Below are 15,242 nucleotides of genomic sequence, written 5' to 3' on the forward strand. Positions count from 1 at the left end.
TCTTTATATCAATGAAACAGCAGTGCCAACCCCAAGCTTTCAAAAATCATGATTCAGGCTCCAAAAACTCATAAGATTTAAAAAACAATAAATTTGGAGTTTTTATTTGCCTTCTTGGTTTTGAGCATTTATGTTTCATGCTTGCAAGCTTTCCTCTACAACAGTGAGGGTTAGAAATGTGCTTTTGTTTAAATTGAAGCTGAGAGTCTTAGATAATCACCTGACTCCAGAAGCTGAGGCTTTATGAAGAATAAAGCCTCATGATTTTTATCATGAGAGCTGGCAACAGTGAGAAAAATACGTGTATTTTATTTAGGGTCAAACACAGCAGCATTGTTCATGAGGATCAAAGTGAAACTGAAAAGAATAGGACTGTAAACAAAAGCAAATTACCATTGCCCAAGCCTAATGAAATGCAAGAAGTGAACCAAAAAGTTGAAGTATGGACTACTACATTCATTATATTAAGTAAGATGAAAATATTTTAAATATCTAGTCATTTGTAACAAGTGAAGCTTTTTATATATGAAATCTTAATGTAATAGTGTGACTTAAAATCAAGCTTTTGTTTTTAGTCATATTGAGGGGATTTAATCAAATGTGTTACAGATGATGCTAGATATCTGAGTGGCTACACAAAGACTACATAGCAAGTGAACCAATGCCCTAGTATGCAACTAGGGGTGATATATTTCAGACAAATCTGAGGTCCTGCCCTTTGTGGTCATTAAAGATCCAATGGCAACTGCTATAGAAATTAGGGTGTTAACTCCAGGCAGGTTCTGGCCAAATTCAGATCAGATAGTTACATTCCATTCACTTAAATTTCTCCTGAAGTTTCAAGTGGAAAAAAACGTTATTTATCCTGGCCAAGCATTTATGTCCTAACTGTTGGTTGTTTTTTCCTGCGAGTAGGAGGAAATGGGGGGTGTTTTAAATGTTGTTGTTCACTGTATAATGGCTGCCTTCCCACAGAACTGGCAGCATGTCATTGGGATCTGAAATTCAGTTCCTGCAGATGTGGTTTGTTCACGTCTTTGGGGTCCACTGATGAAAGGTTGTAGAGAAAGATCAGTCATGATGTTTAGTAACAATGGGCCTGATCCTGAGAGCCAGGAGTCAGTGGGAGCTGGGCTGCTCTTATCAAACCTGAGGATTCAGGCTCGTTAATGTTTAAAAATTATTAATACAAAATGGGCCCTGATTTATCCTTGCCCTGTGGCCCTTTTACTCCAGCGAGGCTAGCACAAAGGGAACCTAGGGCAGGTGTAAGGCCCCCACCTTTGGGCAATACCCCTGGCACAGAAAGCTCTACTAGCACTGTCAGCTCTATTCCAAACCTGAGTATAGGCTGGGCACAGCAGGTGCAGGGTACAGGTGGAGAAGGCAGACTGGGGGTGGGAAGGTGTTGCTGGGGAAGATCTGTTCCACTGGCAAGTCTATGTCCCTACAAAGCCCCACGAGGGCCTTTGCAAAAGGGGTGCAAGTTACAGTAGCACGGTCCATTGCACTGGTGCCTGTGCAGGGATGGATCTGGCCCTGGTCAGGGCTAGTGGATTTGCAGGTGACTCCAGGTTGCATCATCCAGTTCCGTTCACTAATGATCAACTAGTGGGTTGATCATCTAAAAAGTTTTAAGTGTTGAGTTTTCTGGAGGATTCATCCCCAACTGATTGCCAGCCACTATTGCCAGGGCTGTCTTGTCCTGCAGGACTCAAAGCAGAATTTCCATAAATATCAACTGCAAATTTCTGCCTGCACTGAAAATAAATCAGCTACCTATGGCACTAACGTCGGCTCAAAACTCTGCAGTGTCTCAACCACAGACAGCCTCTTCACATCAGCAGCCTTATTGGATCCTTGAAGCAGTTTGACCGTGAATAGAAAACTGAAGGGTAAATCCACTTTAGTTTCAGACGCAAAGAATACTCCAACATAATAGCACTACATAACAGCTAGATGGTGCTATTATGTTTGATTTCAGAGTAGTGGATTTTCAGAGCTATTATGTTGGAGTATTCTTTGCATCTGAAACTAAAGTGGATTTACTTTAAGTTTTCTGCTTAAAGAAGCCATGCAGAGAAAATTGATATTAAACTCAACCCTGTAGGACCATCACAGGGACTATGAAATGGACTCCCACACTGTCAGTGGACTGCCTCACTGGGACTGTATCATCAGTGAGACAGCATACCATCAATAAAAACCACACACAAAAAAATAGGTGACGACCTAAGACATCCACTGCATGGTCACATTCCACCACCCAAGAGGCAGAAGTCCAGAAAGAGCTTTGCCTCTGAAAATCCCTTACCCCAAAATACCACCGTGGCAGGCTACAGAGTTACAAAAAATGCCAGTGATCCTGGAGAACCTGCTTCATTCAGGACAATTCTCTTCAGGCACTGACCTCAAAGGAAAAACGCTGATTTACTCTAAAATCGAGAGAGAGCTGGGGTGGCAAAGACCTATGACAACGTGATCAAGTGGAAGATGAGGAACGCCTCAGAACAGGAATGCAGAGAGGCTAGAGAAACATTTGATCACTGCCCCCCATCAACATCCTATACCCCTGAGGAACTATTTGTGATAAGTGACAACATCAAGTCTTTGCTGTGGTTTTGGAGCAATGACCTATTATTAGCCACTGGTATATAGGGGCCAGATTCTCAGCTTCTGTAGATCACCTAATCAATGGAGCTATGTTGGTTAGATATATACTAATTTATACCAGTTGAATCTCCAACAATTTTGATGGAGTTATGTTGATTGACATCAGCTGAGGATCTGGCCCTGAGAATTCTTAATAGCTACCACAAAAGAGACCCATAACTAGAAATCAGATAAATGGGGAAGAAATTTCTAAAGCAAGCATATAAAACTCTGATTTCTTCACAATCCAATGAATGTACACAACATCCTGCACGCATGCACTGCTGCCCAGAACCAACAGGTTACATGTAAGGAATGGACACATTCTTATCTGCCAAGAGATAATCTTGGACACTGTTCTAAATTCATTCCTTCACCAGGAATGGAAAGTTTCCTTGTCTTTGATGATTCCTCTAGAAATCAAATATTGTAAAAAAAAAAAAAAAAAAAAAAAAAAAAAAAAAAAAACCAATCCAAAACTGCTTGAAGTATTTGTGTCCATTGCCACCCTTAGGATTCACAACCATAAAACCGAATATCTGAAATTGGATGTTGTTCTACTCTCTTCAAAAATGCATTACTACAGGTGATGTTGTATCATCCCTGTGAATTGCACCTTTGGCCTCTGAAATTGTTTTCTAACTGTTTAGTGTCTTCACACTATGTTACAGTATTGCATACACAGGCGCTTTATCCCAAAATTATGGCAAAGGAAAAACAGATGAAAAATCTCTGCGGATTTGTTTTCTCAGTCTTCCTAAACCAGAAACATCTTCCATCCAAAAGTTAACTACTTGTAGCCCAGCTAACCTTTACAAAAAGGAGTATTATAACAAAATTATAGTTCTTCCTTCAGCATATACAAGTTTTATTTTTTTTTTACTCTGTGACATAAAACTGGAATAATGGGTTCCATCTAAAATTGTTATACTTCCATACTTATGCTAGTAATCAAACCAGCTGATTTGGGCAAACCGTTGATATTTTTACTGGTGTATCTGAAAGGACCTTTTAATACACTAAGATGTACTATTAGGGGAAAGAAGAAGCTGCTTCACTGGACACACCTGACATTGTTAGGTACAGTAACTCCTCACTTGCATCCGATGAAGTGAGCTGTAGCTCAAGAAAGCTTATGCGCAAATAAATTTGTTAGTCTCTAAGGTGCCACAAGTCCTCCTGTTCTTTTTGCAAATACAGACTAACATGGCTGTTACTCTGAAACTCCTCACTTAAAGTCGTCCCGGTTAACCTTGTTACATTGCTGATCAATGAGGGAACATGCTTGTTTAAAGTTGTGCAATGCTCCCTTATAAGTCTTTGGCAGCCGCCAGCTTTGTCCACTGCTTGCAGGAAGAGCAGCCCGTTGCAGCTAGCTGGTGGGGGCTTGGAACCAGGGTGGACCAACAGCCCCCGCCCCCCCCCCACATCAGCTCCCCGCTCCCCTAAGTTTCCTGTGCGGCAGCCACCCAGCAAGCTATCAATTGCCAGCAGTTCAGCTGTCCCTCCCCCCACTGCCATGTGCTGCTCCTGCCTCCTGCTTTGGAGCTGCTCTCCAGAGCCTTCTGCTTGCTGTGCAGGGGAGGGGGGAAGTGGGGGGCTAATGTCAGGGTGTCCCCCTCTCCCCTACTCCTGCCCCGCGCTTATCCCTTCTCCATATAGGGCAGGGTGGGGACAGGACAGAGAGACCACAGCTGCTGTCTCAACGTCCTGATCTTTTTAAAGGCAATGTACTTAGAGTTGGGTCAGCACACTTAAAGGGGCAATGCGCATCTCTCCCCCACACACAGGGTGTGTTTCTCCGTCTGCCATGCTGTCTCCCCTCCCTCCATTCATGCTGCCTTGCAGAGTATGAGGCTACATTAACAACAATGGGTTAACCCTTGAGGGCTCAGCCAAATGCTAGTTCATCATTTAGCAGTAAGGCATCCGTTGGGAAATATCCCATCCTCTGACTTCACCACCTCAACTAAGCTTCACCATCTTCGTCGCTGTGTGCCAGCATTAAATTGTTTGTTTAAAACTTATACTGTGTGTGTGTGTGTGTGTGTGTGTGTGTGTGTGTGTGTGTGTGTGTGTGTGTATCAAAAATATAGTTTGTCTGGTGAAAAAAATTTCCCTGGAACCTAACCTCTCCTATTTACATTAATTCTTATGGGGAAATTGGATTCGCTTAAAGTCACATTTTTCAGGAACATAACTACAGTATTAAGTGAGGAGTTACTGTACCAGCTTGAAACTATTTCCCACATTGGTCTATTCCTTCATGGACTGGCCCTGTGTAAAACTTGGGATGGCTTCTTTGGAGTCATCACTACTTTGATTATTACAGAGTCCTGGCCCTATAATGGGGAAATCTTCCAGCGACTGACTTTCACTCCAGTCGGCAGTTGGGTGACTCATTCCATGACATTATGTAAAATTGCAGAATTGCCTGTAATTCATCCCTGAAAGTCAGTAGACAGATTCTATTCTTACCTCAAGAGAAAGAAGTTTAAAATAGAAATACGGATAGCCATAGCAATTAATGTGTTGCATCACAAAAAGAGGTGACCACGAATCATAGAAATACAGTAAGTAGAGCTGAATGATACCTATCCCCCACACTAAAGCAAGAAATGGCCCATTCGTCTCAAAACATGTATTTTCTTTCCAGAGTAGTTGAAAATATCAAGGTGTGGGGGGAAAAAAACAACAGTATTTACTACATTTTCTACTGGCAAAATTAAAGAGAAAGATTTTCTCTTTTCCAGCTCGCAATCCCATAACGGATACTACTGGAACTCCTCATGCAATATATCGCAAGACAAAATATTAAATTGAGAGAAGGCAACGACAAAACATTAAGTGTAATCATAATTGCACATAGCATTTATTAGAGTGCTTTATATGTTAATGAACTGACAATTAGTTTGCAAACAATACGTAAATTAGAACTGGAATATTTAAAAAAAATTGAATTTCAATTTTTTCACAACACTTCTCATAATGATGGCCTGTTTGGCAACAATGACTTACCCTGAAGAGACAGCTGAAATCTTTCCTGGATCTGTCATCTTTGCAAAGCTGAGAGCAGATGAAGTTACAGCATAAGTTACAGCATGGAATGTTTGATCTGTTCTTTCACTTAGCTTTATATGGACACTTGAAGGTAGTCATGTGAGTGTCAGAAATTTAGAAAGTGAAAGTTAAACTTCATGCTCTACCCTAGATTTGTGACTGCTCTTGTTTTTTTAAGACATTAAATGGGCACCTATAAAGATTAACGAATTGAAAATGAGGGGATAATATATAAGGGGATTTTTAATTGGGGTCCAAATGACTAAAGTTTAACATATCTCCTCTTTCACTTTCCCTATCCAAATATAAACACTGTTATCTAAAGACTTGCAGCCACCACCCATTTACCAGAAAAGAGTCCAATTCCTTTAATTCAATACAGTGTGGTGTCACAGTGCCAGTTTTGTTTTTTTTTTTTTTACGTATTCAGCTCAGAGGAGTAGGAAGAAACATACTTCCCATTGTTAAATGCTTACAGGAATTATTGTTTACACTGACTCTTAGCCCTGGTCTACACTCATGGGTGGCAGGTTTGTAGAAATTTTGGTGGTACCCAGAACCCAGCCCCCCCCCAAACTCCGCCCCCACCTGCTTAAGGCTCTGGGAGGGAGTTTGGGTGGGGCGAGGAGGTCTGGGGTACAGGCCTTGGGCTGTGGATTAGGGTGCAGGAGGGGTGCAGGCTCTGGGATGGGGCAGGAGGGGGTGAAGGGTGCAGGCTCTAGGAGGGAGGGGGTGCAGAGGGAGGGGGCAGGATCTGGGAGGGAGTTTGAGGGCAGGAGGGGTGCGGGGTGAGGGCTGTGGATGAGAGGTTTGGGGTGTGGGAAGGGGCTCAGGGCTGGGGCAGAGGATTAGGGTGCAGGGTTGATGAGGGCTCTGTCTGGGGTGTTGGAGAGGCTCAGGGCTAGGGAGGAAGGGCAGCCTGCCCTGCCATTACTGAATGGGGGGGGGTACTAGGACCCTGTGGCAGCAGTTGATGAGGGGAGCTGGGGGAGCAGAGTCAGCATGAGCTGCAGGTTCCGAGGCCCGGGGAGGCAAGTGGGGGCAGCAAGTGGGGGCCAGGGGAACACTCAGGGGAGGTGCGGGGAGGCAGCAGGCAGGGCCTGGGGAGAGACCCGGCCCCAAATGCTGGTGGAGCTGGGCTCCCAGGCCCTGAATATTGCTGGAGCCCGGGCACCACGAGTGTATATAACTCACCGCCCATCTACAGTACGAGTTTAGGTCGAATTTAGCAGCGTTAGATCGATTTAACCCTGCACCCATCCACACGACAAAGCCATTTGTTTACTTAAAGGGCTCTTTAAATTGATTTCTGTACTCCTCCCCGACGAGGGCATTAGCACTGAAATAGACCTCACCAGGTCGAATTTGGAGTAGTGTGGAGGCACTTCGACAGTATTGGCCTCCGGAAGCTATCCCAGAGTGCTCTATTGTGACTGCTCTGGACAGCACTCTCAACTCAGATGCACTAGCCAGGTAGACAGGAAAAGCCCCAGGGACTTTTAAATTTCATTTCCTGTTTGGCCTGCATGGCATGACCATGCAGATCTCATCAGCAGAGGTGACCATGGAGTTCCAGAATTGCAAAAGAGCTCCAGCATGGACCAAACAGGAGGTACTGGATCTGATCACTGTATAGGGAGATGAATCCGTGCTATCAGAACTCTGTTCCAAAAGACGAAATGCCAAAATATTGGGGGGGGGGGGGAGGAATCTCCAAAGGCATGAGGCTATAACAGGGACTGGCAGCAGTGCCGTGTGAAAATTAAGGAGCTCAGGCAAGCCTATCAAAAAACCCAAGAGGCAAATGGCCTCTCTGTGTCAGAGCCCCAGACGCTTCTATGACGAGCTGCATGCAATTCTAGGGGGTGCCCCTACCACTGCCCCACCCCTGTACATGGACTCCTAAAAAGGGGGGAGTCTAACACAACAGGGATGAGGATTTAGGGGACAAGGAAGAAGATGAAACTGTTCTCCCTGTCAGCCAGGAACTGTTTATCACCCTGGAGCCAATACCCTCCCAACCCGGACCTTGAAGGCAGAGAAGGCACCTCTGGTGAGCGTACCTTTGTAAATATAATACATGGTTTAAAAGCAAGTGTGTTTAATGATTAATTTTCCCTATAGACTTGGGATGCATTCATGGCCAGTACAGCTACTGGAAAAGTCTGTTAACGTGTCTGGGGATGGAGGAGAAATCCTCCAGGGACATCTCAATGAAGCGGTCCTGGAGGTATTCCCAAAGCCTTTGCAAAAGGTTTCTGGGGAGGGCAGCTTTATTGCTTCCTCCATGGTAGGATACTTTACCACGGCAGGCCAGTTGTCATTGCATAACAAAGCATGGCGGCTTATGGTCCTGGTGTTTGCTGGCATTCAAGCAACAACCGTTCTTTATCTCTCTGTCTTATCGTCAGGAGAGTGATATCATTCACGGTCACCTGGTTGAAATAGGGGAATTTTATTAAGGGGACATTCAGAGATGAGTGTTCCTGCTGGGCTGTTTGCCTGTGGCTGAAAAGAAATCAACCCCGCTCTTAGCCACGCGGTCGGGGGGGGGGGGGGGGGGAGAAGAAGAGTGAAACGATCATCCCAGAGAATTGGGTGTGTGGGGTTGGTTTAGTTGGGTTTCTGCTGCACGTGAGCCCGAAAACATCAGCCCTTCCTTTTAAATGCCCAACCCAATGGGTGCTTCGTATGGGAAATGAGGGTGCTGCTGTTTGAAACCATTCCCACATGTTATGAAGGTTAAAGACGCAAAAAGACTATGGCTGCAAGCTGAATTCTGCTGCCCAGCCCTGCGTGTGTGATCTCTCACACCATACCGGCAGGCCCTCGACATAAATGGCAAAATGCAACCTTGTACTGAAAGCACATGTATTATGTAATGTTAACAGCTTGGTTCACTGTGAAAGAGTCTACCCATTGTTCTCTAAAATGTGTCTTTTTAAAATACTACTCTCCCTTTTTTTCCCCTCCTGCAGCTGCAAATGTTTCAGCGCTCCCCCTATCACCTCCATCCCAGAGGCTACTGCAGATAAGATGGTGAAAAAAACCACACTCACGCTGAAATGTTCTGAGCTCAAGCAGTCCTCCCGCACTGAAAGAGCTCAGCAAAATGCGTGAAGGCAAGCAATGTCAGTCTAGGAAAGCACAAAATGAACGCGAGGGCAGAAGGGATGTGAGAGAGGAGAGGTGGCAATGCTGAGGCTACTCTGGCATATGGTTGAGCTGTAGGAAAGGCAGCAGGAGCACAGCCCCTGCAGCCCCTGTTCTGTAGCCCTCCTCCCCAGGTTGCATAGCCTCCTCACCCAGATGCCCCAGAATGTGGGGGGTGTGGCTCCAGACACCCAACCACTCCACCCCAAAGGACTGCCCAAGCAACAGAAGGCTGGCATTCAATAAGTTTTGAAGTTCAGTGTGCCCTTGTGCTTCCTTCCTCCCTCCACCACCCCACCCCACCCCACCCGGTGCTTCCCTCCTCCCCCCCCCCTCCCCTTCCAGACGACCTTGGCAGTTATCCCCCTATTTGTGTGATGAATTAATAAAGAATGCATGAATTTGAAACAACGACTTTATTCCCTCTGCAAGTGGTGATCGAAGGGGGGGGGGGGAGGTCAGTTTGCTTACAGAGAAGTAGAGTGAACCGGGGGGGGGTTCCAATCAAGGAGAAACAAATCAGAACTGTCACACCGTAGCCTGGCCAGTCATGAAACTGGTCTTCAAAGCTTCTTTGATGCGCAGTGCGCCCTGCTATGCTCTAATTGTTGTAGTGTCTGGCTACGTGTAATCAGGGGCCAGGTGATTTGCCTCAACCTCCCACTCTGCCATAAATGTTTCCTCCTTACTCTGACAGATATTGTGGAGCACACAGCAAGCAGTAATAACAATGGGAATATTGGTTTAGCTGAGGTCTAATTGAGTCAGTAAACTGCGCCAGCACGCTTTTAAATATCCAAATGCACATTCTACCACCTTTCTGCACTTGCTCAGCCTATAGTTGAACAGCTCCTGACTACTGTCCAGGATGCCTGTGTATGGCTTCATGAGCCATGGCATTAAGGGGTAGGCTGGGTCCCCCAGGATAACTATAGGCATTTCAACATCCCCAACAGTTATTTTCTGCTCTGGAAAGTAAGTCCCTTGCTGCAGCTTTTCAGACAGACCAGAGTTCCTGAAGAAGATGCATCATGTATCTTTCCCCGGCCATCCCACATTGATGTTGGTGAAATGTCCCTTGTGATCCACCAGTGCTTGCAGCACCATTGAAAAGTACTGCTTGTGGTTTATGTACTTGCTGCCTTGGTGGTCCGGTCCGAAGATAGGGATATGCATGCCATCTATTGCCCCACCACAGTTAAGGAATCCCATTGCAACGCCATCCACTATGACCTGCACATTTCCCAGGGTCACTGCCCTTGATAGCAGCAGTTCAGTAATTGTGTTGGCTACTTGGATCACAGCAGCCCCCACAGTAGATTTGCCCACTCCAAACTGATTCCCAACTGACCAGTAGTTGTCTGGCATTGCAAGCTTCCACAGGGCTATTGCCACTCACTTCTCAACTGTGAGGGCTGCTCTCATCTTGGTATTCATGCGCTTCAGGGCAGGGGAAAGCAAGTCAAAGTTCCATGAGAGTGCCCTTAACACATGTGAAAGTTTTGCAGCCACTGGGAATCATCCCAGACCTGCAACACTATGCGGTCCCACCAGTCTATGCTTGTTTCCCATGCCCAGAATCGGAGTTCCATGGCATGAGCCTGCCCCATTGCCACCAGGATGGCCAAACTGCCAGGGCCCGTGCTTTGAGAGAAGTCTGTGTCCATGTCCTCATCACCATGCTGCTGTTGCCTCCTCGCCTGGTTTTGCAGGTTCTGGTTCTGCACATACTGCAGGATAATGCGCGAGGTGTTTACAATGCTCATAACTGCCACAGTGATCTGAGCGGGCTCCATGCTTGCTGTGGTATGGCGTCTACGGGAGAGCAGAGTTGCAGTGGAAGTGGTGGCTGATGATGGATGCCATGAGAATAGATATTTATAGAGAACAATGAGAGGACCTGCAAGGTGGATTCATGAAAGCAGGAGAGCAGAGTGGCAGCAGGAGCCCATGACAGCCAACATGGAGAAATTTGCTATCGAGACAAGAGCAGGAGAGCAGAGTTGCAGCAGAAGCAGTGGTTGGATGACCAGTTTTGCAGACCTACTCCACCGTCTGCTGCCAGCAGCACCAGGATACAACAGTGGCGGTGAGCTGAGCTGAGCGGGCTTCACACTTGCTGTGGTATGGCAAGACAAGAGCAGAAGAGCAGAGTTGCAGCAGAAGCGGTGGATGACGACAGTCATATAGAGGACCTGCGAGGTGGATTCATGGCACCAGGAGAGCCAAGCTGCAGCAGAAGTGGTGGTTCGATGACGACAGTGCAGTAGGACTGCTAACCGTCTGCTGAAAGCAGTATGGCGTCCACATGGAAAAAAGGCGCAAAACGATTGTCTGCCGTTGCTTTCACGGAGGGAGGGGCGACTGACGACGTGTACCCATTGACAGTGTTTTTGCCCCATCAGGCATTGGGAGCTTAACCCAGAATTCCAATGGGTGGTGGAGACTGCAATGCACTTAAAGTCAACGCTAGCCACAGTACTGTGGACACACTCCGCCGATTTAATGCGCTTAGTGGGGACACACACAACTGACAGTATAAAATCACTTCCTAAAAAAATCAACGTCTATAAATTTGACCTAGTTCTGTAGCGTAGACATATCCTTAGAGGTGCAACCCTGTGAGTTGCACTCTTCAAGCAGTCTCCTCAGCTTGTTCTGGAATTAGACAAGTATTCACATCACAATACACTAGAGACTGGGGGGAAAAGGGGGGAGGGAAGAGAAGATCCTCAGCTGGCATAAATCAGCATAACTCCATTGAAACTCATGTAAACCAGCATGGTCAAACAGTTTCTATTCTATCCAGGTCAAGGGGATTAGAAAGATCTTCCCCGTGAGCAATTGTTTCACTTAAGGGTAACATCTCCAGAAAAGCATCTGAGACTAAAATATCAGAGTACTCAAGTTATAGTATTCACAAGCAATGTACAAAGCAAAGTCATACAACTGTGAATGTTAAACAGACATATAATAGGAATGTACGTATAAAATGGCTACCTAGCTCGCTTGATCAATAACTCAGCTGGCCAAAGATTTTCTAATTACTGAGATTGGTATAAGTACAAAAGTAAAAACTAGTAAATGTACTTAGGAAAGTGGTTGAAAGAATGATACCATTTCTAATTCCCCTCTCTGCTAGGCACTGAAAACCAGGCCTGAAGTATGAGAGCATATACTAGTGCTTCCATTTGAATTTCTCAGGGCCCAGCCACCACATCTCCTTGTGAGATGTACATACATTTGAATGACCCCCTCCCTTATATGTAGGTTCATGGTTGCGTGCTCATGGTGATAAGGGTTGGGGATATTACTCATTATACCAGTTTAAGAGTCGGCTCATTTCTGCACAAGCTGCCTATGATAAGATGACCTTGTTTTGAGCTAATTTTCAAGAGACGTGGGGCCTGATAATCATCAGCTGGGCAGAGATTCTCTTTCCTGTACCAGCAATTGATCTGTGACTAGCCTGATGCTAGTGAAGCCTGGCTGAATCCATTTAACCAGTAATCAATATTATCCCTTAAGGGCCTTCCACCCAGCTAAACTTTCCTTCAGTCATAGAAATAGGCAGGTTTAAAATTTCATGTCTCGCTGCAAGCAAACATAAAAAGGGAAAGGGCATGTGCAAGCCGGAAGCTGACCGAGCAGCAGGAATTAGATAATACATCTCTTTACATACATAGCATGACGCTGTAACTCTCCTCAGGAGAGAGAAAAGCTGGAACTCGCTCTTTAAAAGACTCAAGGCTTTCCTGTAACTAAGCTGACAGTACCTTCTCTAGTTTAGCTTAAGAGGAGCATACAGGAGATACAGTAGCCATTTCTTTGGGTTTAGTTCCTTTTTCCCCCTCTACTTTTCATAAAAGCATGTTTTAAGGAATTCTACTATTGGGTAGAAGTACAATCACTCTGTCCAATGAGAAAAGAATCCATCAACCTCAAAAGGAGAGGTGCTAAGGTGTGTTGGGATTCCTTCCCAAATGCTTAGTTTGACTCCAGATTTTGTCACTTATGTATTTTATTTGGCATACACCAAGGCTATGCTGAGTTGATCAGATTCAAACACAAGGAGTGGATGCAAAGTAAATCACAGATCCAAAGTTACACAGAAACCCTCTTCTTTTATATACACATTTACACATCACATCTACTCTACATTGCTTTACACTAGGGCTGTCAATTAATCGCAGTTAACTCGTGTGATTACTTTTTAAAAAAATAGTGATTAATTGCAGTTTTAATCACAATGTTAACTAGAACACCAATTTAAATGTATTAGATATGAGATTCTCTACATTTTCATATATAGATTTCAATTACAACACAGAATACAAAGTGTGTATTATTTTTTATTTCAAGTATTTGCACTGTAAAAAATGATAAAATAGTATTTTTCAATTCACCTCATACAAGTACAGTAGTGCAATCTCTGTTGTGAAAGTGCAACTTACAAGTGTAGATTTTTTTGGTTACATAACTGCATTCAAAAACAAAACAATGTAAAACTTTTGAGCCTACAAGTTCACTCAGTCTTACTTCTTGTCCAGTCAATCGCTAAGACAAACAAGTTAGTTTACGTTTACAGGAGATAATGCTTCCCTTTTATTTACAGTGTTACCGGAAAGTGAGTACAGGCCTGAAATAGGACTGAGTGGAAATAGGACTTGCAGGCACTAAAATTTTGCCTTGTTTTGTTTTTGAGTGCAGTTATGTAACAAAAAAGTCTACATTTGTAAGTTGCACTTTCACAATAAAGATTGCACTATAGTACTTGTATGAGGTGAATTGAAAAATACTCTTTCAGGTTTTTTACAGTGTAAATACTTGTAATCAAAAAATATAAAGTGAGCAGTGTACACTGTGTTTAATTGAAATCAATATATTTGAAAATGTAGAAAACATCCAAAAACATTAAGATAATGGTTTTCTTTTAACAGTTTGATTAATTTTTTTAATCACCTGACAGCCCTACTTTACACATTTGGGGATTGACTTGGTTACTTTGTAGGAACAAATCTCTGTACAGTGTGCTCTGTTCACATGTGTCCAGGTACATCTTTATGTTCCTGGCCTCTTTTTGTAAATCATAGAATAGAGTCAAAGTGTAGGACTGGAAAGGATCTTGAGAAATCTAGTCCAGTCCCCCTGCACTCAAGGGAGGACCATTCTTGACAAGTGTTTGTCTAACCTGTTCTTAAAAACCTCCAATGAGAGATTCCACACCTTCCCTAGGCAATTTGTCAGTGTTTAATTACCCTTACAGTTAGGAAGTTTTTCCTAATGTCCAGTCTAAAACTTCCCTTGCTGCACTTTAAGCCCATTGCTTCTTGTCCTAGCCTCAGGGGTTAAATGAGAACCATTTTTCCCTCCCTCCTCCTTTTATGTACTTGAAAACGGTTATGTCCCCATGAGTCTTGTCTTCTCCAGAAGAAACAAACCCAATTTCCCCCCCCCCCCCCCATTTTTCGTAATAGGTCATGTTTTCTAGACCTTTAATCATTTTTGTTGCTCTTCTCTGGACTTTCTCCAATTTGTCCACATCTTTCCTGAAATGTGGCACCCCCAACTAGACAATATTCCACTTGAGGCCTATTCTTCGCCGAGTAGAGTGAAAGAATTACCGGTACTTCTCATGTCTTGTTTACAACACTCCTGCTAATACAACCCAGAATGATGTTCACTTTTTTTGAGACAGCATTACACTGTTGACTCATGTTTAGTTTGTGATCCACTATGACCTCCCAAATCCCTTTCTGCAGTACTCCTTCCTAGGCTGTCATTTCCCATTTTGTATGTGTGCAGCTGATTGTTCCTTCCTAAGTAGAGTACTTTGCATATGTCCTTATCAATTAACTTCAGACCATTTAAAATTTTAATCTGATCCTCCAAATCACTTGCAATCCCTCCCAGCTTCGTATTGTCTGCAAACTTTATAACTGTGCTCTCTCTGTCATTATCTAAATGATTGAAGATATAGAACAGAACTTGGACCCAGAACTGATCCCTGCAGGATCCCACTTGAGAAGTACACTCTGGGAATGGTTTTCCAACCAGTTATGCACTCACCTTACAGTAGCTCCATGTAGGCTGCATTTCCCTAGTTTGTTCATGAGACGGTCATGTGAGATATCAAAAGCCTTACTAAAGTCAAGATATACCACATCTACTGCTTCCCCCCTATCCTGGCAAAAGAAAGCTATTAGGTTTGTTTGACACTATTTGTTCTTGACAAATCCATGCTGACTGTTACTTACACCTTATTATATTCTTGTTTGCAAATTGCTTAATTTTTTGCTCCATTATCTTTCTGGGTATTGAAGTTGAGCTGGTCTGTAATTCCCCAGGTAGCCCTTATTCCCCTTTTTATTGATTAG

At 44.1% G+C, this 15,242-nt stretch overlaps 1 protein-coding gene across 1 annotated transcript in view; it reads right to left on the bottom strand.

The window, feature by feature from the left end:
* LOC141982528 (lysine--tRNA ligase-like) overlaps positions 1-5,754 on the bottom strand; it is a 35,641-nt gene extending 29,887 nt beyond the window's left edge. The window contains exon 1 of the mRNA XM_074944721.1: positions 5,671-5,754. Coding sequence (XP_074800822.1) covers positions 5,671-5,708 — 38 coding nt within the window. The 5' untranslated portion in view covers positions 5,709-5,754. The remainder of the gene's footprint in view (positions 1-5,670) is intronic.
* Positions 5,755-15,242: the final 9,488 nt, after the last annotated feature.

This window comes from Natator depressus, chromosome 2, assembly GCF_965152275.1.
Source record: "Natator depressus isolate rNatDep1 chromosome 2, rNatDep2.hap1, whole genome shotgun sequence".
Classification (NCBI taxonomy): domain Eukaryota; kingdom Metazoa; phylum Chordata; order Testudines; family Cheloniidae; genus Natator; species Natator depressus.